Raw genomic sequence first — 24,412 nt, 5'->3', positions numbered from 1 at the left:
TGAACACGCGTGGGTCTGCGACGGTCAGATATCTGGCGTCGAAGGTGGACCTCGACCCAGACACTGCACGGCCGGAAGACTTTGTTGAACGCGACAGACGCTTCCTCTGTGAAGACTGCGAGTACATAGAATGGTCGAGGCCACAGAATTTTGCATACACCTGGCGAGAAGCTGTAAGTCTTTTACATTGGATGTTTCAATTACATACACACATTGACGCATGCTTTCATCATGGCGCACAAATTGAGGGACGACGGGCCAGATTGGAGGGTATTGACAAAGGAAGAGTACGCCATTGTACGCCATGCAGAACAAGCTACTGGTCGAATACGTGACCGGGTATGGAGTTGCAATCATTGCCCCGTTCTCGGGAATTATCCGCGACATCGTCAAGATGCCCTGGAGCACGTAAAGATGCAGTCAGTCTATTCAGCCCTCCTATCATCTTCTCTTCCGCTGACGGGCATCATGTAGCCACGAAATTGCTGAACCCCAAGAGGACGTCGACTTCTTTTCGAACGCGTATCCAGCGCGTGTCGGCGGCTTACCCATATCGTTGTCGCAGTGCCTCGCGGATGCTGCCAAGGGGAATGCGGAGGAAGGGATGACAATTGATCGTCCGTAGCTGTGGTGAATATCATTATCACGTACTTACAGTAACAGCTCAGAGTCGCTGTGTCCGGGCACGGGATGGCGGACCGGCTCACCGGCCATCAGACGGTAAGCCACAATTGAGCGCTCGAGCCACACTCCTCATGTTTAGTGTTCGGCCAGTGGGCTTGTACTTTACCTTTACCGTGAACCGTGGCATTCGCGTCGTGCTGCGCCATTCGCATCTCAATCTCACATATTCTTTGTTCCAGGCGCAAGGCTTATTGCCGTCATATTCTAACTTACAGCATGCCTGTGTCATCTCGTACTAGCTCAGCCAAAACCGAGGACTTACGGGATGGTGATCCCGGGCCGTCGTTGGCTCTAAATGAACCTGAAGACGATGCTAGCGAACACGAGGGTATGCTTGTGCCCATTCCTTACTATGTTTATTGCTCATCATGTTGTAAGTTGAAGCACGAGAGAGAGAGAACACGAACGGTAGCCACTGGCAGGGAAAGCGTATTCGACTCGACTCACACGACGACTCGGATGACGACACCAATAACACTCCCGCGCGGCGCGGAATGCTTGTCACGCTCCCGTTGGACATTCTCTTTGAGGTACTTGACGGAGAGATGCTCTGGTGGGACGGTCGTCATACTGACACCTCCACAGATATTCTCATTACTAGCCTATCTGGACTTGGCGAACCTCGGACAGACGGGTAGGGCATTCTATGTCACACTCACGTCTCCTCAGGCGTCAAGGTTATGGAGGCAGGCAAGGGAGCGAGCTCTAAACGCGCCCGGATGTCCGCCGGGCGTGTCCGAGGTTATCTGGGCACGATTCCTCCACAGTCCACCTGAATGCCAGGTAGGGAGTTCAGGCAGTGCGAAGCCATCATGTGTGCTGAGGTGCTGGTGCCTTTGACAGGACTGTGGCACGCCTGATATACACGACATGGATTGCATTTTGTTGAAGCGCCTGTGCGATGACTGCAAGCTTAATAGGTGAGTCGGTGGGCTCGACATAGAGTCGCGGCGTGCTAAGAAATATTATGATGTAGGCTCATACATGAGGTTGATCTAAGGAATTACCGGAAGTTCAAACCAGAGATCCTGAAATTGATGCCTCACACTTTCAGTTGAGTCGTTGATTTTGTTTTGCTGGAACACGAATTTAGTGCTCAACCGACCATCTAGCGTCGTACTACCCCAACGCTAAGCATTATGTTCGCGCCGACATGCATGCCATGATGGACATATTCCGCGAGTATCGGATGGACATCCATTTGCAAGTGGCGGGAGCGAAGGAGGCGCTGCTGAACTTTATTTATGAGCGCGTCAAGTATGTGCGTGACGTTTCAGAGGTACGCCACCCCGTCGCTCATCGGAGGATCTATACTTCGTCACTCACGCCGCCTGACACGATGTGCGACTAGCATGCGAGAAAGTGCAAGCCGTGGCTGGAGATGTTTCGGGACCATCTCAAGAACGAACAATGGGAACGGAAGGAAAAATACTACGAGCAGTACGTAGTTATGTTGCTGCTGTAGTATTGTGCACTCAGTAGCTCATTTAACCCAGAATCGTGCAGCGGTTCAAGGAGCTGGGATACGAGACTCAGGATATTGCAGCCATACGGAGCGGGGAAGAGGCCATGTGTGATCGCGAGGTCACCGAAGAAGGTCGGTATACTCCCTCAATTCACATGACTCGTCGAACGCGTCGTTTCATTCTGTCCATTGTCCACGAGGGTAGGACGTATCTGACGTAAGCTCTATTTCTACAGTGTGGACGTCCATCAAGCCCATCCTACAAGCACGCATAGAAGCAGCGCGATGCAGCCGACTCGACTCGGACGAATCGCCGACCATCACCGCGCGCAAGGCCCTCGTCAAGCACGCCTACGACGCGTACAAGCGGACGCTGCGACCGACGGAGTGGGTCCGCATGCCGCCGCCCGAGTACATCTATGCCGTCCCGGCGTTCCGCACGCTCATCTACCACAACCTCCGCGAGACGCTCTCGCAGGCTGCGTGCGACGAGGCCGCGCGGCGGCTGCCCGAGTGCGTCTCTGCGTACACCGCGAACATCAAAACGCGGCTGCTGCGGTGCCCGGTCAGGAGCAACGCGATGCGGAGCGGGCAGAAGAGGTGGGTGGAGAGGGACACGATGGGCGACGGTCTCGCGCTTGCCGAGAATATCTTCGTCCTGTCTACGGAAGTCGGAGACGACATCCGGGAGAAGTTCCTGTTCGGCGTCGACGACGTCACCGCGCACCTGGCGCATCCCGGCGCGGAGGGGTACGACACGGCGTTCTGGGCCGCGCTGTGCGACGCGGAGCCGCGGGAGGGGCGGCTCGCGGCGCACACGCTCCATTACGAGATGCGGTCTTGCGCGATGCTCGGGAGTCTGATCAGGGAACTCGGCCTTGATCCGGACACGGCGCTGCCGGAGGACCTGGATCGCCTGGACCTGCGCGTCGTCTGTAGGCTCTGCAGACGCAACACCGTGAAGTATACCAATTCGCCGTCCGATTGGGCGCACACCTGGAGGAGCGCTGTGAGTGCGTTTACCCTGGGCTTAGGTGTTCTAGCCAGTGCTGACTTTGACTTACCTTCTACCCCCATCGTCGGTCTTCGGTGCTGCTAGGTCGCTCACTGGATCAACGTCCACTGTAAGGTCATCAGCCAGGACCTGCCGGAATGGAGGATCCTGGAAGAAGATGAAGAGGACTGTGTGCGCCGCGCGGAGGAGGCTGCCACACCCACACAACCATCCCTGTGGAGCTGCAACCACTGTTCTGTCCATCTAGACAACCTGCAGCCCCGTTCGACTGTGGTGGAGCATGTCGAAGCGAGGTGAGTCCGCTTGAGTCCACATCCTGTTGGACCCGTATGTGCTGACGGTCATGGTCATGGTGCGCAGCCACGCCATTGCAGAGCCCGAAGAGGATGTGGATTTCTTCCTTGCATGCCCGGCGGTTTATCAGTCTCATCAGGTCCAGTCTCTCCGCTGAGTCTGGATCCCGAGGCCGTGCGCGATGGCGTTGTACGAGGGGCTCCGGGGGACGGAGGGGACATGGCTGATGCTGACTCCCAGCCGTGGCACGGAGATGACGGGGAGAATCCTGAAGGAGGTGCCCGGCGAGCGAATATGACGAAGACTTATTATAATCGCGACCAAGGCACTTCCTGCGTCCGGGCACGGAGAGACATTCGTATGTTGAGTGTGTGTACTAATTAGCTGATGTATTCCAGCTGTCAATGTGTCAATATGGACGTCTTGATCTTATTCTACAATTTTGACCAACGTGCGCGACGACCTGTCGGGGTAACCCCGAGTCGTCTTCGCCGTGTTGGCCTAGGTGAAGTAGTTCTCCGACCCGGAAATTGGCCCCGGTTGCGACTCACGATCGTCCCCAATTTGATTATTCCCCTTGCGACAGTCTTGCGGCTCGGCCATTTGTGACGGCTCTGGCATCCGATCGGCAAGCGGGGAGTGTGTGCGGAAGGGTTGCGTTTGATGGTGCCAGTGGTTGACTCTTCCAGAAGTGACACCCATACTCACATCGTCAGGGCTCGTAGGCAGAGCATAACGCCCGAGATGTTGATCGTCTGCGCAGCCCTTAATGTGTGGCAGACCCATCTCGATGAAGGTGAAACGACATCTTGTCATTGAAGTCTGCATTGAAGGTGTCGTAGAACTGTACGTACTTGGTGGGCGACCCATTCCGAGTCAACGGCGGTGATACGGCGGTCTTGGCATACTGTTCACGTTCTCGAGCAGAAGTCCAGCTAGGCCCTGAGATGTAGGTTGTCGGAGGCAAACTGCCATCGGATGGGATGTCCTGGTGCCTTGGTTCCGATCCTGCTTCGCATGAGCTTACTGCTAAGCTTCGGGACCTGTGCCTTCTCCGTCGATCCGACCTTCTGTGACCATGCCAGAGATGTATCAAGGTGATATCGCTGAACTTATTCACGAGATGAAAGACCGCATGCTGGCTCGTCGCAGATAGAGTTGCATCCCGGTACGGAAGCGTATGTATAGTACTAGTACCAGAGGCAGGAAGCCGGCCGATGCGATGGTACGTCGGCATTGCAGTAATTAATATGTAGTTCGTATAAACATGCAAGGTTTCGCCCCGAAATGCGTGCAACTTACTGTGTGTGGAATCCGCATGGGCAGCGTCCCGGATTGCTTGTCCACCAGGAGGAGCTAGCCACGATCGGATCGGGTGGTAGATTGCCGGAGACGCGTCGGTGGCGACGCGGTCGTCGCGCGCGTGTCGGGCCGAGCAGCGGTGATGATGCTCCACCTCTCACGCGTCCCGCAGTAACGCGAATATTACTCGTCGGGTACTCGTCGGGCGCTGGTCATCGCCCTGTCATCGCCCACTTTCACCTCCCTTCCTCTCGTTCTCCCCTTCCGAGCCACCCCGACAGCTGCTCCTCCCCGGCCTGTCACTTCGCCGCGCCCAGAGCGTGCCTCTGTCTGCCGGTGTTAGCTCGGTGTTCCCTGTCTCAAGTCGCGGGAAGACAGAAGTTGGTCATTCCATTCAAGGCCCCGCAAAGCCGCCGGTCGCTTTTATAGTATACACTGCTTTCACTTTCTGTCCTCGCCGCCCACCCGCCCTCGTCCCCGTCGCTCGTTCAGATCCCAGCAAGCATGGTCCGAACCGCCCTCGCATACGGCGCGGCAGCCGCACTGCTCCCAGCGCTCATCCACGCGCAGTACACCCAGGTGAAGGAGTACGCCGGCGACTCCTTCTTCGACGACTGGAATTTCTACAACCACGGTGCGCCCGCTTATTCCTCTGCCATCGCGCCCGCGCTCACGCACGCGCAGCGGACGACCTGACGAACGGGAACGTCTTCTTCGTGTCCTCCACTAACGCCGGCAAGGACCAGCTCGCGTACGTCAACGACGCCGGGAACGCGATCATGAAGGTCGACAACACGTCCTCCGTCTCCGTCGGCCAGAACCGCAACTCCGTGCGCATCGAGACCCAGGACCACTTCACCGTCGGCAGCCTCTGGGTCACGGACATGCTCCACGTCCCCTTCGGCTGCTCTGTCTGGCCCGCGTTCTGGTCGTCCGCGCAGGACTGGCCGAGCGGCGGCGAGGTGCGTCGTCCCCGTCGTGTTCTCGTGGGGAGCTGACCCAGGTGCGCGCAGATCGACACGTTCGAGGGCGTGAACCAGGTGACGATGAACCAGATGGCGCTGCACACGGCCGACGGGTGCACCCATTCCTCGAACGCGCTCCAGACGAGCAAGCTCATCAACTCGACGGACTGCTCCACGGCCGCGAACAACAACGAGGGCTGCGTCGTCACGACGCCGACGCCGAGCTCGTACGGCGCGGCGTTCGCGGCGGACGGCGGCGGCGTGTTCGTCACCGAGTTCGCGAACGAGGGCGTTCGTGAGTAGTGTACCGTCGGCGGACGGGTCAGAGCGAGGCGGCGTGCTGACCGGTGTATGCGCAGGATATGGTTCTTCAACCGCTCGTCGGTGCCGAGCGCGCTGCAGAGCAACGCGTCCACCATCTCCCTCTCGGACCTCGGCACCCCACGCGAACTACACCTCGCAGACCTGCGCGGTCAGCCATTCTTCCAGCCGCAGTCGCTCATCTTCGACATCACGCTCTGCGGAGGTACGACCCCCTTCCCCCTTCCCCTCCCCTCTCTTCCTTGTGCACCTCGCGGACGCTGATGTGAGCGCGCAGACTTCGCAGGCAACCAGCAGGTTTCGCGGAGACGTGCTCGGGCGTGTGCTACGACGACTTCGTGACGGGCCCGCCGTCCACGTACGACAACGCGTACTTCGAGGTGAAGTACGTCCGCGTGTACGGCGTCGCCGGCGAGGACACCGTCATCAGCGCCGCGCGCCCGCGCGTCGCCGTCCTCGCGGGGACCGTCGTGCTCGCGGCGCTCGGCGTCGCTCTCAGTACTCTGCTCGTGCTCTGAGTCCCGTCGTCGGATGTCTGGGCGGGCCCGGGTGGTGTGAAGGGGTGGAGGGAAGGAGCGACCACTCATGGAGGTCGCGTGTAGAGTCTGCCTACGGGAGACTAGAGACGAGAAGGAGAAGTGGTGGGTCGCTGCTGGGTTGTTGTCGCTGTTTTGCACGATTTCGCTGTAGCACGTCCCACGCACACCGCGAGCCTCGAGACTCGGTCGCATACATACGCTCTTGCATCATGACCGCGCATTAGACACACGCACGCACATCGCTATCACTTTACTGTTAAGCATGGACTGCTCACGGACGCCGCTTTCGGACTTGGGTTTTCGCTTTCTACTTATAATGTTCTGATCGCGTAGCTAGAATACGAGCCGTTCATTCGTCGCTTGGGGAGGTTCGCGCGGTGGGGGATGCACCGCGGACTCGGGAGACTCGGGGTTTATGCACATACTACGGATGCACTTCTCTTGATGTGTCGATCGTTCTCAGGGATCCGGAGGCACATAATCCAGGAACATGCCACGCTCGCGTCTCAGGCTGAGAGGGCTGACACAGTGCGATCGACAGACACTTTGACGGTGCGCCGTGCCTATCACCTAACGCCGACCGTTGAATTGAGGCGAAGCAAACCTTGCAATGAGCTGACAGAGGGATGGGCCTGGGCTAAGGCACCGGGATACGTCACTGTGAGCGTCACAATGCCGACGTCGCCTCGACTGTACGGGGGACCTGTAACTTACCTGAGTTAACGTTGACATCGAGGGTCACACCTTTCGGCGCCCGTTCAGACTTGGTAAGTTGAATTGCAACGCGAGGGAAGGACGCCGTGGGATAGTACAGTATGCGAAGACCAGACCCATGACCTGTGCTCTCAACCAGCAAGGGCAGGTAGTATACAGACGGGCATGGCATTGGCAGCGTCTGCGAAAGATTGCGACAACGATACGGTTGAGCCGCCGTAACGGGCTTCCGGATATGTATCGAAGAAGTCGATGTCTTCTTGGGGCTCAGCAATGTGGTGGCTACACAAGCCATGAGCGGAAGGTAACATGATATATCCGGGGAGGCGGAAGGCTGGACAGACTCACTCCGATCGCGCATGCCTCAGGATAGCTTGGCGAGACCTCGGATAGCCTCTGTGAACGGGACAATGGTTGCAACTCCATAACTGATCCCGGTTTTGACCATTGAATTGTTCTGCACGGCGTACAACAATGTGCTCTTCCCCGTCCAATACTCTCCAAGCTGGTCTCTCATTGCCTTGTGTGTGTATCCGTATACCATGCGTGGCCTGAATTGAACGTACAGGTCAAAGAAAGTGTATCAGCACGTCCGACGAACGCTGGTGACAATGCTCAGACTTACAGCGTTTCGCCAGGTGTATGCTAAATCCAGAGGCATCCGCGGGGACCAATTTGAGTATGAACAGCGTTCACAGAGGAAGCGCCTGTCAAGTCGATCCAAGTCTTCCGGCCGCGCGATGTTGGGGTCAAGGCCGACTTTCGATAACAAGCACTCGACCACTGTGGACCCGGGCCTGGAATGATACAGGATGGTGTCGCCAGACTCCATTCCCTCGGATTCGGACATCGCAACCCAGAACGCCGTGTCATATGGGTACGGGCTTACATGCGGATAGGTAGCCAGATGCACGGCGACGTCTTTCAGGCCGAAGCACACGTGGTTGTGCCACTTGTTCATCGTTTTCAAGACGAATACCGAGATGGCTAACCCCAAACGACCCTCTGAGTCTGTGGGCCTCGGCGTTGTGGATGCGCCCGCGCCAAGCATGCATCGTGTTAGGCGGCGCTTGAGCCTGTCCTTGAAGGCAGCGATGTACTCAGGCAGCCGCTGCGCAGTCTCATCGCACGCCGCCTCCTGGAGCGGGACATCAAGACTTGTATAGATCAGCGAGCGGAACGCTGGGATGGCGTGAATGAGCTCGTAGGGTGGCCCATAAACGGATTCCATTGGCCGAAGAGTTCGTTTGTACTTGTCATACACGCGATTGACCAGGGCCTTCCGAGACTCGATGATTGTTGCTTCGCTCTTGTCGAGTCGCTTGCACCGTGCGATATCGATGTATGGTTGGAGCACAGGCCTGGTGCGCTTCCAGACTAAATGAAAGATGAGGAGGATTAGCCAGCACGGGTACATGAGGCGAGAACTGACCTCGTTCAGTCACATCGCGATCACGCATAGACTCTGGCCTAGATCGCATGACATGAATGTCTTGATCCTCATATCCTAGCTCCCGGAAACGCCATACAATCCTGTGTGAGATCAGTTGCTAATGCATATAGCACGACAGGGACGGCGTGCCTACCGAGTGTAGTACTGCTCTACGCGCTCCTGCCGCGCGTTGTCAACATAGGTTTCGAAGTCGCTCAACCACCGAGTGCACTTCTCCGCGTGCTGGTCGCATGGGGTGTTAGATTGAGTGGCAGGAAATCGCACGGACGGCTGAACAACGTACCTCGACGACGGCGTGCACATACTCGATGCGCTCGTTCTTGAACTGCTCCAGCGCCTCCATCGCAACGGCTTTCTGTGAACTGACGTCGATAGCATTTTGAAGTTCGTCGTATCTTTTCATCATCGCGACGATATCGGCGTCCCAATAGCATTTGTCCCTTGAATTTACATCCGAGGCTGAGCGATAAATCAGCACTGAACTCAGCCCATGACTATTGAAGGACACTCAACTGTGCGTATGAGGGATTAATTCCAAAATCGCGGGATTAGCGTCTGGGAAGCGGTTTGAAGGGAGGCGATCGTGGACGAGTCTACCCCAAGGTCGCTGTGAGTTGATCATGGCGTTGGCTAATGTTTACGTACACCTCATGTTTGCATTTCTGGCATATATACCGCAGGAGGGCGAAGTCCAAGTTGCGGACACTGGCCGCACGACACTTCTGTAGAAACAGGTCGTCTGAGTGCGCGCGTCAAGGGTGTCCCGTCGTTAACGCCCTACCTGGCATTTGGTTGAGCCGTAGATGAACCTTGCCCAGGAGATCTCTGACACGCGTGGCGGGCACTCAGGCGCGTTCCCGGCGAGCTTCCTCGCTGCCGTCCATAGGTTAGAAGCGAGAGAGGAGAGCATTGCCCGAAACGCTTTGTTCGTCTGCGCAAGGTTCGCCAAGTCTAATGGTTTCAGGAATGAGATTATCTACAGGAGTGGAATTGAGACATGCCAGTGCGCCGTAAGAAGTTATCATCATCGTCATCTTGGGAGTGTACATACCTCAAAAATCACGTCCAGAGGGAGCGCAAGAAGCATACTATGCGCGAGGCGCGCATTTTTTGCGTCGAAAAGACCGATGACCTTCTCCAATCTACTGTTCGACATGTCCGCCGGCGAGTCGTTCGCATTCAAGCTGTCCCTGCGAATCTTCATGCCTGTACTGCCACTTGCATCCTCGGTGTCCGATGCTTGCTCTGCGGATTGCCGAAGACATTGCTTCGCGCTGTGGGTTGCCAATGCCATTGACATCATGTTGTGGAATCGTGCGGCGATTGGGACAAGTGACTGCCACTGCCAGTAGCAGTATGACTTGAGCGCTTGCGGCTTGTGCCACGCTAGCCATACCTGGCAACACCTTCTGCGATCTGTCCGGCCTCCTCCATCGAGTGAGACGTTATGTAAGCTTAGTTGTCTATGTACTTATTGGAGGAGGCAGGCCCCTCTGTCCCCTCCACAGTACTAATAACGACAGCAGCAACTATTCTTGCGTTGCCGATAGCAGCCGAGGACAGCAGAGTCTCGACAAAGGAAGCTTTCACTTCGTTCGAAAATCATACAGGATGGACGAACAGTGAGTCTTTCGTTCTTTCACCGTGTCATACCTTGTAATCGTTTGTCTATGTAGATGCCTGGGCGTTCATGCTTGCGTTGACTGTGTCGGTGTGGACATTCACTGGCTGTGAGTCCGTAGGAACGTTGGGGGAACCCGTCTCATACGTGACGTTTTTACTAGATGACTCTGCTGCGCATGTCTTGGAAGAGGTATCTGGAGCGGCGAAGTCAGCTCCGGTTACTATACTCGTATTTATTGCAAGTGTGGCATGGCACCATCGCTCGGATGGATCCTTTGCATTGCAGCTTCGTACGCCATCGTATCTGTCCCGGACCTGCTGGCGACGGAACCGACTATCGATGCTCATGGGTCAGTTGAACCTGGATATTATCGGGAAGCAATGGATGCTTGTCATCTGGTGTATGACTTATGTTGTCCAGGTATCGCGATGCCCAACTTCAACGTTCAAGCTTCAACGCTAGCACGTTCAAACCATATCCAGATGTTCCCTCCAGTTTCTCTGTGGCGCCGCCCAGGAAGTGGACACATCATGCGTGAACTTTGCCTTCGCAAGAGACAATGCGCTTCCTGGATCGCGGTTGTGGAAGTGAATTGCCCGGCACGCGCAAACACCCGTGAACGCTGTCTGGTTAGTTATGGTTCTAGCTGCCAATCGCCGTCTGCTCGGGTTCTCATCGACCGCGCTAATTTCGCTCGCTGGGTCTTCAAGCGCTGAGGTATTGACAACTTGCATATCATTCGCCAGGGCCTCGATCCCCGGGTCCTTTCTCGCTCGGTACGTTTTACATGCCTGTAGGACTCGTTGCGATCGCCTGGGTGGTGTTCATCACGAGTCGCCCTGCTCTGGTTTCCCACGTCAAGAACCGGCAATGAGCAAGCTATGAGTGCGTTCGACGTTTGTAGCCCATTGACTGCATAACTGACCATGATCCTCCGATGCGACAGACTACACAGTCGCGATTTGTAATGACAGTCTTCGTATTTGCTGGCGCCTCTTGGATAGTGTCGGTAAGGAAGTGGTTTGTTGGGCCGCTCCCGAACATCGACCCACAAGACTTCACGTTCTCTTCATGCATTGCAAAGTAGACCACTAGACGTGTTGACTGGTTCAATGCATTGCTTTGGTACTGAACAATAGGCTCTTGGTGCCCTATGTGGCAGGATCCCTCAGCGTCTGACTTTCCGTCTGGTCTCACAGAGTACAAATTCGACCATTGTAATGTGCGTGCGTGCATGCGTAGTCTCCCGTAGGCAGACCACAAGATATGACCTCTTTGACGAGCGGAGGACGGTCGTGTAAGGGTGCGTGTGCATCGATCGGACCCTGTGGTATGGTCACTGATGTTCTGAACCTTAGTACACCCACTAGGCACTATTCAATCACCCGTCCTGGCACGCAGAATCCCTTTGAAAGGGCCACGGGTATCGAGACCCCGCTTCCTCCGACTGATTATCTGCGGCGATTGTGTGCCACCTGATAAGACACGAGGTCCTCAGTACGAGCGAAGGCTGATACGAACGGCCGCGACTCAGAGAGCGCAAGATAGCTGAATGCGAGTTATGGACACTGGCTTCCCTTCGTCAATTATGTGAGTGTTCTTTAACTTTTCTGTGCTCCTGTCTCTGTCTTCAGTGTGCAGAATCAGGCAATCTGCAGGCATTCCAGAACCCGGACTCAGTGACCAGCTAGCCAGTCAGACTTTGTAACCGTTCTATCACTCCATCTCGAAGTCAATTTTTGCGGATACATATACAGTGGGGCGACTGCTTCCCTTGGCACCGCATAACCGTGAATTCTGCGCATAATCATGGCACTTACTTCACTGGCCCTAGCCTGTCTCTTGGCAGCTCTCGCGCTGTGGCCATTTGTCACTTATCTATGGATGCGCGTTGCGGGCTCAACTCTGCATAAGATCCCAGGGCCACCGGTGAAATCTTTCTGGACTGGTATGCAATCCTAGGCCCCTTCATGACTGTCATGCCGTTCAGTTCACGCGTGTTTGCAGGCCATCTCAGTCAATTCTTTGCTCGTGACGGAGAGGACTTTCAGCGACATTTGGCGAGCTATGGACCTATCACCAAGATCAACGGCTTTCTCGGGGTGAATCCATTTATTTCTTACCGATGTTTTCGATGTTGATCAACATTCACATCTTGTCTCACAGCAACCTATACTGTGTGTCGCAGACCCCAAAGCTCTGCACCACATCTTGATTGAGGAAGAGCATATGTATCAAGAGACAGAGGATTTCATATTGTACGTCGCCTCTTATAAGCGATGTCGTTGGTCACGGTGTATTCGTGTGTTTAATTCAATGTAGAGCCAATACTCTGTACTTTGGACCTGGGCTTACATCAACACTAGGTATGAGATATTCGTTGGTTGTTTCGAAGAGGTCACTCAGACATTACAGGTCAACAGCACGCAAAGCAGCGCAAGATACTGAATCCCGTCTTCTCTATGAATCACATTCGCCGCATGCTACCGCTGTTCTGCTCTATCGCTCATAAGGTGAAATGACGTCCACCGTTGGTATCATAGACTATGTCCTAACTTTTCCTGAGAAGTTACGGGACGCAATCCGATATCGCGTACAGGACGGGCCACGAGAGCTCGATGTTCTGAGCTGGATGAATCGAACGGCCCTGGAGCTCATTGGTCAAGGCGGTCTAGGGTGCACGCTCGATCCATTGGTGGAGGATAGGATAGATCCATATGGAGCAGCATTGAAAGCACTCGCGTACGTTTCATTGTCTTAGTCACTCCGCGAATGCTGATGACTCCAAATGCATACTCGCTGCGAACCATAATCCGACTGCATATCACACTACTCACAGTCCGCTCGCGTTTCGCCTATCCATTTTCATCAAACTGCTACTACCTCTTTCCAAGAGGTTGGTTCCCGGATGGTTGTGCAGGGCAGTAGTGGAATCATTTCCGACTGCATCTCCCGTCAATCAACTGACCACGGTTGTCAAAACGATGCACGAGAGAGCGAATGCAATATACCAGGAGACGAAGCTCAGAGTTGTTGGTGGGGACCCAGAAGTTGTGAAGCAGATAGACGAACGCAAGGAGCCTGAGTTATTGAGCTGCCTCAGTGAGCTTCCCGAACTTTAGTACTACTCGTCGATCTGAGTTCTTGACGAACAATCAAGTACGCGCTAACACCGCAGCGGATGTCAAGGATCAGCTTTCGGAAGAGGAGATTGTCGGACAGATTTCGTAAGTTTGCCGGCTTCTTCTATGCGGGCGGCATGCATATTGACAACAAATTCTGCTTCAGCACGCTCCTCTTTTCGGCGATGGATACAACATCGAACGCGCTCTCGCGCATCCTACATCTCTTAGCCCAGCATCCCCATGTGCAGCAGAAGCTGAGACATGAGCTTCTTGAGGCCAATGCTGCCGATGGACTATCATATGAAGAGCTGAACAAGCTCCCAATCTTGGACAGCGTCTGTCGGGAGACGCTAAGGCTGTGAGTACTGTGCCATGAGATCAGCTCCTTGTTCGAACTACTGACGTCCAGTATTGCTGTCAGTCACCCCCCTGCTACTTTCATATTTAGAGTGTATGTCTATCAGTTCATCATTGAACACCTCCACAGATGACCTCGTTTAGGGCGACGAAGGACACCGTCCTTCCTCTATTCAAACCGATCACCTTGACAGATGGTCGCCAAATAAGTGAAATCCCTATAGCCAAAGGCTCGGAGATCCTTCTCGAGTTTCTCGGATGTAATATTAGCCAGAGCTTGTGGGGCGAAGACTCCCTCGAGTGGAAGCCCGAGCGTTGGCTCTCCGAAATCTCGACTAAGGTGGCGGATGCTCGCGTCCCTGGCGTCTACTCTCACTTGTACGGGTCTATCAAGATATTCGGCGTATTCAAGTTGTTTTGCTGACTCTCTGTGTGTGGATAGGATGACATTCGCCGGCGGGAAGAGGGCTTGCATGTAAGTATACCGAGTACGACTTCCTGACTTTGTGCTCACTCTGAGACGTCGTTACGCAAGCGGGTTCAAATTCGCCGAAATGGAGATGAGTAGGTGTCAGCACGGTTTGCGTAGAATCGATGATCTGACCATGATCGCAGAGACCGTTCTATCTGTCCTTGTGTCAACATTCACATTCGAATTAAGCGACAAACCCATTGTATGGAACATGGCGGGCATAATGTACCCAACAGCCGGAAAGGAAAGCAGCAACCCCTCGTTGCCCATGAAAGTCGGCCTGTACAATGTACGACGAGTGTAAGGGCACCTAACGGCCCAAGCCTAATGACGGGTAAGTGCTCTACGTGGAATCCAGTAGGTCTCATTGACTTCTCAACAGCTTACGTGTTTCAGTCACAGTGGAGACTTCCGCAGCCTGAACTATGAAGCTTGGTGAGGGAAGGTCCGGCGCATATGCACGCAAGATCACATACCGGTATCTGTGGTCTCCGAGTTCATCAGGATCTGATTATTCACATTCCAATGTATGCAGCCCCAGCTGCCGAGGGCATCCCCGTGACGACGACCCGACAGTATTCCGCTGTTAGATGGCGTTCGTCCACGACTGTAAGTAAATAGAAATTTCGTCAGTACTACACGTCAGAGGTCTCGCCATCCAGAACTTAAATACAGTAATTAGAGGACGTCTTGTGCGATGGGTCTGGTTAAGTCGTGTTTGAAAATCACAGTGCGTGCGCTGGTACATATCGTTAAAAGTGCATTGCCACTGGACGGTCATTGACATGGACAGACACCACAATCGTCAAACAACTCTGTCAAACACGCCAGGCTCACAGACACCTCTGCTATAAGTCAGAGTGCATCTCACAACTGAGAGTCAGATTCAATTAAAGACAATATTAAGGTTTTCAGTTTATGTACAGCGTCCGTCTCCTACGCTTCAAGTTGCATGGAGACACATCTTTCCACCACGGAAGTTCCCCCAATTGCAAGCGAATATAACGCTGCAAGGGTGATCTGGTTGCGCATCTGTGAAACGCGATACCCCCGTATTCCGTCGCGAGGCCGGTCATGAGCGCTTGTTGAGTTGGCTCTGGCCGTTCCACTCCCAGATCGTAGTACTTGTCCATGGAGCCCCGGATGCGAGGAGCCTCGATTTCTTCGGATTCATGTTCGAGACACTACAAATGCAGTTCTTGCTACTGCTTCGCGATCAACTCATCAGTGGATGACGCTACCCTCGGACATGGTACAGGCCTACGATTGTATAGATCAAGAGCGGTGATATTATCTCCGAAGGCGGTCAACGCGCATGCGGCGACACTATACTGTAACTGGACCGTGATGCGGTCTGGTTTAAGTTGGAACATGGCACCATGGTCGGAACATGTCGCGGGGTACGTCCACTGGCAATGCGTCGCGCAAGAAACGCTCCCCAAACCAAGTGTGCTCGATAGTCTCGATACAAGACTCTTCACTGGCATGTGCGGGTCTGTGTCATCCATCTGTACAGATGAGTCTGCTGGCCACCTGCCATAAGCCACGATCTTTGCAATACGATGCTGTGTTCAAGGCTTTGATGGATGGCTCTCCAGGCTCTCCGACGTGTTGTACCTGGGCAGGTCATGTCGGGGACTTGGTGCGATTATTCCGCTGAAGCACAGCGTCAGTGCCAATGGATAATCATCATGCCACGCACTGTTGTCAGCGCATTGTTCCTCCGGCGTCAAGCTGCAGGGTACGCCACGATCTGATTTACATGCCATGTCAAAGCAGGATCCGGATGAAACAATTGAGTATCGTGGATGGTGCCACGTACGTATCGGACAGATAGTCGTACACATGATGGAATGTTGACCGTCTACACTGCCTCTTGTACTCCCATTTGAAAGGAAGAGCTCACCTGGCTCGCCGCGAACGCGACTGGCAGTGCGCACTGGGCTCAGCGCTCAGTGATGGGCCCGGCAACAAGTGTATAGCAGACGCGGCGTCATTGGGTACAGCAGTACTTGAGTTCTAGACACTGCGTCGCCGAAACTTGATGACAGCGGCCGGATGCCCTGTGGTCCCGGCCGACCAGAAAGTTCACCACACTGGGGCCCTGTGCGTGTCTCGAATGGAGTCTAAGTCGCACGTACCACCAGAGGTGAGTCTGTGGGAGACAGAATGTGAGAGGTGTTCATTCGCGAAGGCGGAGACCTCACCCGCACGGATATCTGCCATTCTACTCGATGAGATGTTGTGATCGCAGGCATGGCACTGGCAGATGCGGCCGCGAGGGACGTGCCACCCCGTGTTTGTGGGTATTTGGGGGTGGCGGCGGAGGGGCATTTGATGGGTGAAGTGGCAGCACCGCCTTCAACTCTTCCCCCATCGTCCGGACCGTCGTCGTCGTCGTCTGCAGCGTCGCTGAGCTCGCCTTTGACATTCCCTAGACCGGCAGGATCCGCTGGTCTTGTCTAGACGCAACCGCGCGTTCCCAGCAGCGTGCCGCTTGATTCTAGCATCCAACCCGACTCGACGTCGTTTCACACCTGTTCATATTCTTCCGATCGTAAACATGGCTACTCTTCACCCTCCCAGCCCCAGTCCTTCCCCCGGCCCCGGTGGTAACGCCAGCGGTCGCTCGCCCAACTTCCGCGCCTCCTTGGGACCCTCTCCCCGGCCCTCAGCGGTCGGCACGGGGCTCCCCCCTGCATCTCCTCGTCCTGGAGCTGTTTCTGGTGCTGGCAGGCCCACAAGTGAGCTCCTCGGCAGTACTGGCATGTTCCAGACTCCGGAAGGTATGCGCAGTGGATTATCACTTCGCCTTGTTCCATCTGACAAAGCCCCTCTTGCAGCCGAGGCAATTGATCAGTGGTTTGAGACCTTCCAAAACTATGAGGTGACGCTGGTAAGCATTCCAGGCAACGACGTGTATCCAGTGTTTTGATGCCGGGTTTAGGAAGAAATGGCTGCTGCCTCTTTGGACGTCAACTTCAAGGAAGAATTGAGCGCTATCGAGCAATGTGCGTCCGAGGCAGCCAAGTGTTCGCCGACATCCGTCTCATGTTTCATTTGCAGGGTTTAAAGTCCTGTCGGAAGCCGAGCGCACAGCCGCTCTTTACAGTCTTTTGCAACATTCGACCCAGGTCCAGATACGTTTCTTCATCACCGTCCTCCAGCAGATGGCGAGGTCGGACCCTATGACCGCCCTCCTCAGTCCCGCTCTTGGCAGTAAGTCTGTTGTCACTCAGGCCGCTCTCGCACGTTGACATCGCCCCAGGCTCTATGCAGAGTCAGATGGAGGCCAAGTTGGCTCAGATGAACCTGAAGTCACCCAGCCTCAAGTCTGGCCTTCCCGCCTCACCCACTGCTCGCAACTTCTCGGGCAACCGTCCCCATATCGGCTTGGAAACCAACCAAAACGGTTTCCTGTCTCCGGATATCGCGAGTCTCCCCTCTGCGGGTGGTCACGACCCGGCTGCTACTCTAGCCCAGCAACGTGCCAGGCTGGAGGCGAGGAAGGCGAGCAATGCAGCCCACCGTATCTCGGCGCCGGCTCTCAGTGCCAGTCTGAACAACGGGACCTGGGGCTCTGGTTCCAACCATCTCGGCCAAGTCGACGAGCGCCCGAGCTCTCCGAATTCTCAGGAGCTCACGATCCCTGCTCCGAACGCCAATGCGTCCAGACCCAAGAGCACCGACTTCACTGGTGCGGCCAACGCATTGAAGTCGGCCAAGCTGGAGGACGGCATGTCGCCGATGGCCGAGGGAAGCTGGGCGAGCATGGTGAACACGCCCCTCATGCCCATGTTCAAGGATACCCGTAACGCTCAGCAGAGCCTCGACGCCGCCGCGGCGAAGCTCAACGACTGGACTGGTTCTAACAGCGGTGGCGGCGTGCCGCTTATCTCCGATCCGCCCAAGAGGCTGAACCGTCTGTCCAAGGGCAGCACTCAGATGAACGACGACGAGGGCAGCAACACGAGCCAAGGCAACAACCAGCAGCACGGGCAGCGCAGCACCTCTGGTGGCATGAGGAACGCCAGCGGGGCTGGCAACGGATTTGGAGGTCAAGGTGGATGGAACGGCTCGCGGAGCCCGGCGCTCTCAAACAACAGCCGACTTAACGACGACAACAACAACAACATGAATGGATTGGGCATGGCGGGCTTCGGCATGGGGATGGGTAGCCCTGGATTGGGCATGGGCATGCCCGGCATGCCGGGCTTCGGCGGGATGCCGTTGAGCCCGTTCGGGAACATGTTCAACATGCAGAACCTCGCCGCGATGAACAACATGACGCCGGAGCAGCTGCTCGCGTTACAGATGACAGCTGCCGCGCAGCTCGGGCAAGCGGGCCTGGGCGGATTTGGAATGGGTATGCACCAGCAGAGCCCTTCGAGCGCGCGGAGCGGCCTGCGCAGCGCGCGTTCGCCGGGCAAGTCGCCGAGCGTGCGCGACAAGAAGGACGAGGAGGACGTGGACCCGAAGCTCCTGGATGACGTGCCCGCGTGGCTTCGCAGCCTGCGCCTGCACAAGTACACGCCGAACTTCGAGGGCGTGCACTGGCAGGACATGGTCGCGATGGACGAGGCCGCGCTGGAGGCGAAGGGCGTCGCGGCCCTGGGGGCGCGGAGGAAGATGCTGAAGACGTTCGAGGTGGTGCGCAAGAAGATGGGCATCGACCCGCCGGCGAGCGCGACGCCCTCCTCGGCCGTTTGAGCGAGCAGCTGCAAGCAAGCAATTAATTCATCGTGCTGGTGCGGTGTTTCGTGCGCGTGCCGGCATGGACGATGATGACCCCGAGAATGGTCGCTCTCTGGATCCACAAACACGCTGACGGCCCACGGTGCCGTATACATATTTCTTGTCTCTCGTTTGTCTTCCTCTCTGCTCGTGGCTCGGCCTTCCCACTCTCTTCATGTATACCTCTCCCGGACGCTACCCTCGGCGAGGCACTCCATGTTCGCAGAGGGTACGTATGAGTGTACGCGTCCGCGTATATGTACACCATAATTTGTTGCATGTACCTAGGTCTATCTATTCGCCTTCCGCTCAGCCCAACGTGTGTGCATGCCGCTCGTCTCCGTTGTGCCCAGCACTTCTTGACGGGCGGACGCAATGTCATATACAGGTAATGAACAGTCTTGGCGCGCAAGGATGCTCCTTCGCTCCTCGTGATGTGAGTCACAAGACGTCAATGCAAGCTGAGACTGACAGGACTCGTTTACAGTGGTTATCTGGCCGCATCGCTCGGTACTTATCGATGCGTACTTGTTCACACACCAACTCAACGCGCGGACACTGACGACCACGCATCGCTCTTGCACTCTCGACGCTACCCTGTAAGTATCTGCTGCTCGTACGTCAATCCAGACACTGTCGAAATACACGTTGACGCATCCATTTGACCAGTTTGGCACGACCGAGTTCGGACCAGGTGTGAAGAACGCAGGCACATTGTGACCCGTGCGTTTGCCTACAGCTTCCTGCCTCCAACAAGCCCCGTGTACCGTTGCACAACATGCCAGTCACAACTCGACGTGCCACTCAACGACTTCTGCACTCTGCGGAGCGGACATCGGACACTAATAGCCGTGGTGAACAATCGAGGAGTGGCAAAGCCAACAGGCCCACGGTCAAGCGTGCTCGGATTACGAGAAACGGCGGCTCTGGCGATACTGGCAACCCGATCTCCACGCTCAGCGTACTTCTGATGCTCCCGCTAGACATCGTTCTCGAGGTAAACCCTCTGTCGACTCAGCTGGCGATAACGAGGTCTTAACCGAATCTTCGAACGTAGATTATTTCCCTCCTGAAGCCGTTAGACCTGGCGAACCTTGCACAGACAAACAAAGCCTTCCGTGCGATGCTCATGTCCCCCCGCGCTTGCAGGACGTGGACGACAGCGAGGAAGCTCGCCGGGAACGCCCCCGAGTGCCCGCCACGCGTATCAGAGATCTCCTGGGCAAGGTTTATCTACGGCTCTATCGGGTGCCAGGTAGAGATCAATGACAGGACACACGTCTGGCATGCAGCTGAAGTGATCTCTCTCCGCAGGAGTGTCGTGTGGCTAGCGTTTACAACTTGGTCTTTGCCCTCATGCGGTGCATTTGCCAAAAATGCAAAGAAAAGAGGTACGTAAATGCGCGTAGTCTGCGCTATGATCATCTGATAAAGACATCTGTAGACTCGTCAACGAAAATTGCCTGTCCGAACGCTTCCCGGATCTGAATCCCACTATTTTGGAGCTGATCCCTCATACACACTGTTGAGTGCCTTTCATTCGCCATGAGCCGAGTTCGTTCCTCATCAATAGCTCAGCCAACAGCGTACACCCAATGGACAAGTTCTATTGGGATGCTGATATCGTCGCAATGGCCAAAAGATATGACGAATACCAAAGAGTTATCGATGCCAGCTCACGGAAAGGCGCAGCGAAGAAGGCGCTGGAGCAATTCAAGAACGAGCGCATCGAGTATGTGCACGCTGTCATCGAGGTACGTTGTCCAGCCGTCCGTGCGATCCTGCCACGCAACCTGACACTCCATTCGACTAGCATGCGGAGAATTGCACTGGGTGGTTGAGTGACTTCGAAATCTATCTTGACAACGAGCGGCAGGAGCGCATACAGCAGTACTACACTCGGTAGGCACACCCTTCCTGTTGTGCTATATGCGTCAGCGACTGATCACACACAGGATTGTGTGGCGTTTCCGGGAGCTAGGGTATGAGGATCAAGACATTCATGTGATACGATCGATGCCGGAGTCTATGCGCGATCGCAACTTGACTGAACGAGGTCAGGTCACTTGTTCACCCGTGCTGAGTCGCTCTCCTGATGCTACATTCAGTCTGGAAGCATATCAAGCCTCTGCTCCAACCATACATCGAGATCGTGCGGTGCAGCCGACTCGACGAGAGCCAACCACAGGTCATTCAGGCACGAAAGGCCCTAGTCAACCGCGCATACGACAAGTACAAGGAAACCTTGCGGCCAATAGAATGCGTCTATCTACCACCCTGCGAGCTCGTTCACGCTATCCCCGCGTTTCGCTCGCTGATCTACACCAATCTCGACGTCGCGTTCCAGCAGGCGGCATGCGACGAGGCTACGCAGCGGCTGCCCGAGTACATCGCTACCTTCGAGAGCAAGCTCAAGTCTCGCCTACTGCAATGCATGGTCGATACGGGTGCATTGAAGAAACCCAGAAAGTCGAAGCGCCTGCCGAAAGGCACAGAGGGTCGCCTGGGGCTGGCCACTTCGGTTTTCTGCTTGACAATGGATTCTAAGCATGACATCACAGTACTCGTTGGCTTGAAGGGCGTCGCTGCGCATTTGGCTAGCCATCAGCAGCGAAGGTGGAAAAAGCATGGCAAGGCGGCGTTTTGGGCTGCAAATACTGGATCCGAGAGGGTGGAGTTAGACAAGACCACCTTGTGCCATAGCAGGCGTGGGTCTACGTCGGTCAGATATCTGACATCGAAGGTGGCCTGGATCCAGACACCGCACACCCGGAGGACTTGGATCGACTAGACAAACGCTTTCTTTGTGAACGCTGTCAATCCAGAGAGTGGACTGCCACCATGGCCAGTATATTACCGAGAGATCAGGCATGCACTTGGCGAAGAGCTGTAAGTCGTTTAACTCTGTGATCACTGTTCTCAGACGGACTGATGTGTGCTTGCGTCGGTCTGCATGTCCGACCTTAGGTCAGTCATGATACGCTAATGCATAGTGGGAGCGACGACGGGCCCGCTTGGAGAGTACTGAACGAAGAGGAGGAGGCCAGTGTACGCCGCGGAGAACTGTCTCGCGGTCTCATTGATCGGAAGTGGCGCTGCACCCATTGCCCTGTCCGTCTGAAGTTCTCGGGATCTCACCGAGATGTTCTTCAACATGTGCAGCTGTTGTGAGTTCGCCCTGAGAATTGTTGAACAAGGCTCTCTTGCGCTGACGAGCAAATGTATGTAGCCACCACATCGCTGAGCCCCAGGAGGACGTCGACTTCTTTCATTCATGCCCGGCCCTTCGTTACAACATTCGACCCCAATCTTTGTCGCAATGCCTCGCAGCTGCGGATGGATAGGCGGAGGAAGGTGACTGTCATGGATAACGATCTCTAGGCTACACGAGTTCATTCATATAGTAGTGTAAGCCTGTTCTTGCGGATCTTCGGAGATCACAGTTCGCTATGTTCAAGTTGCCATAGAGTAGAGGAACCTTTGATACAGAACAAGACAACGATTGCTGTCTACGTATGCCTTTTGTTACAAAAAGAATCAAGGTCGACATACTAATTGTGGACGCGCGACGCAGCGCAACAGTCGCGGTCGACTTGAACGGTACCAACTACTAGTACGAAGCTTCAAGTTACCGGTGAATACGGCTACGCCCAGTCATTGATCCGAGTCCCTCACTCCCACTCGCCACTACAAACGCCTCTGAGTCCCGGCCAGGGACTCGGCGGACCTACTGTCAATGTCCCCGATGGCGACGATGAGGCACAGATACGTGTATTGCATCGACGGATAAGCGTCGCATTGGGCCGCAACGTAACGCGTTTTGAAGCCCTTTACATCGCTCGGATGCACCACCCAGCGCACAAGGATATCGGGCTCCACCGCCTCGTCATATGCATATAGAGGAGGCATTGGATTCACAAGCTTGCCACCAATTTCACGCAGATATTGGAAGAATTGTTCTTCCACATACGTATCCTCTATGTCGATGACATGGTTGAACATGACGTACGCGGTCACTGGCATCGTCCCACCGTCCTCGGTCTTTGTGTTTATGCCGGTTTCTTCCACCACCACCCTGACCTTATACCGCAAGTTGAGAGCACCCAGGGTTTTGGCTATCACGGCGTCACTGCCTCTCAATAGAGCTGGCACCTCAGATAGCGGCTTGCGCCCGACCTCGCAATCGTTGCCAACAGGGTACTGGTGGGTGAGGCAAAACCCGAGGTGGCCACCGTTGGGCAGGAACGTACGGTCGTCGAGCAAGCGGCGTATTGCAGCCTTGAGAGCAGGCTCGAATGTGAGCGGACGCACGGAGGGACATGCCAGTGAAGGCTGCGACGACACGTGGTAGAGGTTGTAGGTGATTGTGATGCGGTAGCCGGACTGCACCTCGAGGACCTCGTGCTCGATGTCGCTGAAGAAAGCGATGTAAGCGAGGCAGGGCTCCTCTTGCTGTGCGAAGATCTTCGACGAGTCGAAGGTCCACTCCTTGCCTCCATGGCGGAGTGCCAGAGCGCCTCCTTCATGGGCAGTGGGATATACGATAACGAGTGATCCGAACATGTCCGTGGTGCGAGGGGTGTCCTGGTGCGCCTTGAAGAACGAGCCCGGCCCTGTGTATCATGTCCAATCAGCGTCCGAACGTCGTGAGCCAGCAATGAGTTGACTCACCATAAACATTGAGTTTGTAGAGCTCGGCGCGGATAGAGGGACTCTCGAGCTTATCATTTGCCTCAACCAACTCCGTCTCGATGGCTCTCAGGAGGCCTGTACTCGCTGGGTTGAATACGGGGGAGAAATGCTTCCTGTCGAGCTTGCCTGCCTTCCTGTACGACTCGTCAAGGACATCTCGATTGTTCATTCCGAACGTCGCAGCGTCACAGGACTCGGCCAAGTGCTTCACACCCTCTTCTGTTGTACTAGACAGATCGATCCTCCTATTGTATGAGTGCGTCAGTGAATGAGGATCCATCTGCGCAGATATTCCGCACCGAGCATTGTCATCTTTCCCGTAGAATACCAAAAAGTCGTCCGCGGGAAGTTTCAACGTGCCACTGTAGTACGGTGGTTTGTTGTAAATGCAGCTACGCAGACTGCGCAGCTGCTCCTCGAGTGACGCCATTGGTAATGAAGCTTATAACTGTGCAAAAGGCGAGAGTGGACTCGGTTCGAAGGGTGCCCTGTAACACGTCGTCGCAGCCCGTGAAAAGTTGCACAAGCATACTCTCGTATTTTGCTCGCTCCTCGTTACATCAAAGGTCGCCCTGAGGTCGCCTGGAGTTTTACGTTTACCTGTCGCGACCACGTGACGATTCAGACACGACTCGGACGCGCTTGTGGCAAGCTTG

General features: G+C 55.3%; 8 protein-coding genes across 8 annotated transcripts; 6 read left to right on the top strand and 2 right to left on the bottom strand.

The window, feature by feature from the left end:
* The first annotated feature begins 668 nt into the window (after nt 1-668).
* Nucleotides 669-3,919, top strand: B0H18DRAFT_1028222 (uncharacterized protein). Its single transcript, XM_048029922.1, has 13 exons — nt 669-1,012; nt 1,063-1,214; nt 1,270-1,467; nt 1,528-1,604; nt 1,661-1,737; nt 1,797-1,963; nt 2,036-2,124; nt 2,181-2,281; nt 2,386-3,158; nt 3,249-3,457; nt 3,525-3,597; nt 3,630-3,735; nt 3,762-3,919. The coding sequence occupies exons 1-13, from the start codon at nt 901-903 to the stop codon at nt 3,770-3,772; spliced, it is 2,145 nt and encodes a 714-aa protein (XP_047889456.1). The 5' UTR covers nt 669-900; the 3' UTR covers nt 3,773-3,919.
* A 978-nt stretch (nt 3,920-4,897) lies between these two features.
* On the top strand, nt 4,898-6,564 carry B0H18DRAFT_937353 (concanavalin A-like lectin/glucanase domain-containing protein; the record flags this gene model as incomplete). The annotated part of the gene is made up of 5 exons (XM_048041820.1): nt 4,898-5,394; nt 5,445-5,722; nt 5,774-6,024; nt 6,085-6,251; nt 6,317-6,564. Exons 1-5 carry the CDS (start codon nt 5,265-5,267, stop codon nt 6,562-6,564), a joined length of 1,074 nt encoding a protein of 357 aa, XP_047889455.1. The 5' UTR covers nt 4,898-5,264.
* A 774-nt stretch (nt 6,565-7,338) lies between these two features.
* Nucleotides 7,339-9,134, bottom strand: B0H18DRAFT_1028214 (uncharacterized protein). The gene is made up of 6 exons (XM_048029921.1): nt 9,036-9,134; nt 8,886-8,974; nt 8,732-8,832; nt 7,925-8,676; nt 7,648-7,850; nt 7,339-7,581 (listed from the first exon to the last, which is right to left on the bottom strand). Exons 1-6 carry the CDS (start codon nt 9,093-9,095, stop codon nt 7,431-7,433), a joined length of 1,356 nt encoding a protein of 451 aa, XP_047889454.1. The 5' UTR covers nt 9,096-9,134; the 3' UTR covers nt 7,339-7,430.
* Nucleotides 9,135-10,178: 1,044 nt separating this feature from the next.
* B0H18DRAFT_1028208 (uncharacterized protein) lies at nt 10,179-11,503 on the top strand. Its single transcript, XM_048029920.1, has 6 exons — nt 10,179-10,374; nt 10,429-10,482; nt 10,537-10,787; nt 10,872-10,963; nt 11,087-11,261; nt 11,323-11,503. The coding sequence occupies exons 1-5, from the start codon at nt 10,218-10,220 to the stop codon at nt 11,259-11,261; spliced, it is 729 nt and encodes a 242-aa protein (XP_047889453.1). The 5' UTR covers nt 10,179-10,217; the 3' UTR covers nt 11,323-11,503.
* A 757-nt stretch (nt 11,504-12,260) lies between these two features.
* B0H18DRAFT_882024 (cytochrome P450) lies at nt 12,261-14,634 on the top strand (the record flags this gene model as incomplete). Its single annotated transcript, XM_048040876.1, has 14 exons — nt 12,261-12,324; nt 12,384-12,478; nt 12,543-12,634; nt 12,699-12,742; nt 12,792-12,889; nt 12,943-13,118; nt 13,216-13,478; nt 13,537-13,603; nt 13,665-13,859; nt 13,923-13,952; nt 14,003-14,236; nt 14,301-14,333; nt 14,394-14,422; nt 14,474-14,634. The coding sequence occupies 14 exons, from the start codon at nt 12,261-12,263 to the stop codon at nt 14,632-14,634; spliced, it is 1,581 nt and encodes a 526-aa protein (XP_047889452.1).
* Nucleotides 14,635-16,626: 1,992 nt separating this feature from the next.
* Nucleotides 16,627-19,461, top strand: B0H18DRAFT_1028188 (uncharacterized protein). Its single transcript, XM_048029919.1, has 5 exons — nt 16,627-17,116; nt 17,174-17,226; nt 17,278-17,341; nt 17,397-17,549; nt 17,599-19,461. Exons 1-5 carry the CDS (start codon nt 16,894-16,896, stop codon nt 19,038-19,040), a joined length of 1,935 nt encoding a protein of 644 aa, XP_047889451.1. The 5' UTR covers nt 16,627-16,893; the 3' UTR covers nt 19,041-19,461.
* Nucleotides 19,462-19,531: 70 nt separating this feature from the next.
* On the top strand, nt 19,532-22,718 carry B0H18DRAFT_1028172 (uncharacterized protein). The gene is made up of 12 exons (XM_048029918.1): nt 19,532-19,663; nt 19,774-20,061; nt 20,122-20,268; nt 20,379-20,455; nt 20,509-20,588; nt 20,643-20,818; nt 20,878-20,966; nt 21,020-21,120; nt 21,173-21,772; nt 21,808-21,953; nt 22,032-22,231; nt 22,294-22,718. The coding sequence occupies exons 2-12, from the start codon at nt 19,843-19,845 to the stop codon at nt 22,406-22,408; spliced, it is 1,950 nt and encodes a 649-aa protein (XP_047889450.1). The 5' UTR covers nt 19,532-19,663; nt 19,774-19,842; the 3' UTR covers nt 22,409-22,718.
* A 33-nt stretch (nt 22,719-22,751) lies between these two features.
* B0H18DRAFT_1196117 (uncharacterized protein) lies at nt 22,752-24,313 on the bottom strand (the record flags this gene model as incomplete). Its single annotated transcript, XM_048036078.1, has 2 exons — nt 23,736-24,313; nt 22,752-23,677 (listed from the first exon to the last, which is right to left on the bottom strand). Exons 1-2 carry the CDS (start codon nt 24,184-24,186, stop codon nt 22,752-22,754), a joined length of 1,377 nt encoding a protein of 458 aa, XP_047889449.1. The 5' UTR covers nt 24,187-24,313.
* Nucleotides 24,314-24,412: the final 99 nt, after the last annotated feature.

Source organism: Fomitopsis serialis (genome assembly GCF_022376445.1).
Source record: "Fomitopsis serialis strain Sig1Antser10 chromosome Unknown B0H18scaffold_79, whole genome shotgun sequence".
Classification (NCBI taxonomy): domain Eukaryota; kingdom Fungi; phylum Basidiomycota; class Agaricomycetes; order Polyporales; family Fomitopsidaceae; genus Fomitopsis; species Fomitopsis serialis.
Note: the sequence above shows the minus strand (reverse complement) of the source record. Positions and strands in the feature narration are given on the sequence as shown.

Bases quoted from the DNA above. Each gene is read 5' to 3' on its own strand.
- B0H18DRAFT_1028172 (XM_048029918.1), top strand. From the start codon at position 19,843: ATGCCAGTCACAACTCGACGTGCCACTCAACGACTTCTGCACTCTGCG. The intron at 20,269-20,378 runs GTATCAGAGATC...CTCTCTCCGCAG, and splicing joins CCCCCGAGTGCCCGCCACGC to GAGTGTCGTGTGGCTAGCGT. The intron at 20,967-21,019 runs GTAGGCACACCC...GATCACACACAG, and splicing joins ATACAGCAGTACTACACTCG to GATTGTGTGGCGTTTCCGGG.
- B0H18DRAFT_1028214 (XM_048029921.1), bottom strand. From the start codon at position 9,095: ATGGAGGCGCTGGAGCAGTTCAAGAACGAGCGCATCGAGTATGTGCAC. The intron at 8,677-8,731 runs GTCAGTTCTCGC...TCTTTCATTTAG, and splicing joins TCGCGATGTGACTGAACGAG to TCTGGAAGCGCACCAGGCCT. The intron at 7,851-7,924 runs GTAAGTCTGAGC...CGTTCAATTCAG, and splicing joins CATACACCTGGCGAAACGCT to GCCACGCATGGTATACGGAT.
- B0H18DRAFT_1028222 (XM_048029922.1), top strand. From the start codon at position 901: ATGCCTGTGTCATCTCGTACTAGCTCAGCCAAAACCGAGGACTTACGG. The intron at 1,013-1,062 runs GTATGCTTGTGC...TCATGTTGTAAG, and splicing joins CGATGCTAGCGAACACGAGG to TTGAAGCACGAGAGAGAGAG. The intron at 3,598-3,629 runs GTCCAGTCTCTC...CTGGATCCCGAG, and splicing joins CGGTTTATCAGTCTCATCAG to GCCGTGCGCGATGGCGTTGT.
- B0H18DRAFT_1028208 (XM_048029920.1), top strand. From the start codon at position 10,218: ATGTACTTATTGGAGGAGGCAGGCCCCTCTGTCCCCTCCACAGTACTA. The intron at 10,375-10,428 runs GTGAGTCTTTCG...TTGTCTATGTAG, and splicing joins TCATACAGGATGGACGAACA to ATGCCTGGGCGTTCATGCTT. The intron at 10,964-11,086 runs GTGAATTGCCCG...TGGGTCTTCAAG, and splicing joins CCTGGATCGCGGTTGTGGAA to CGCTGAGGTATTGACAACTT.
- B0H18DRAFT_1028188 (XM_048029919.1), top strand. From the start codon at position 16,894: ATGGCTACTCTTCACCCTCCCAGCCCCAGTCCTTCCCCCGGCCCCGGT. The intron at 17,117-17,173 runs GTATGCGCAGTG...CCCCTCTTGCAG, and splicing joins CATGTTCCAGACTCCGGAAG to CCGAGGCAATTGATCAGTGG. The intron at 17,227-17,277 runs GTAAGCATTCCA...TGCCGGGTTTAG, and splicing joins AAAACTATGAGGTGACGCTG to GAAGAAATGGCTGCTGCCTC.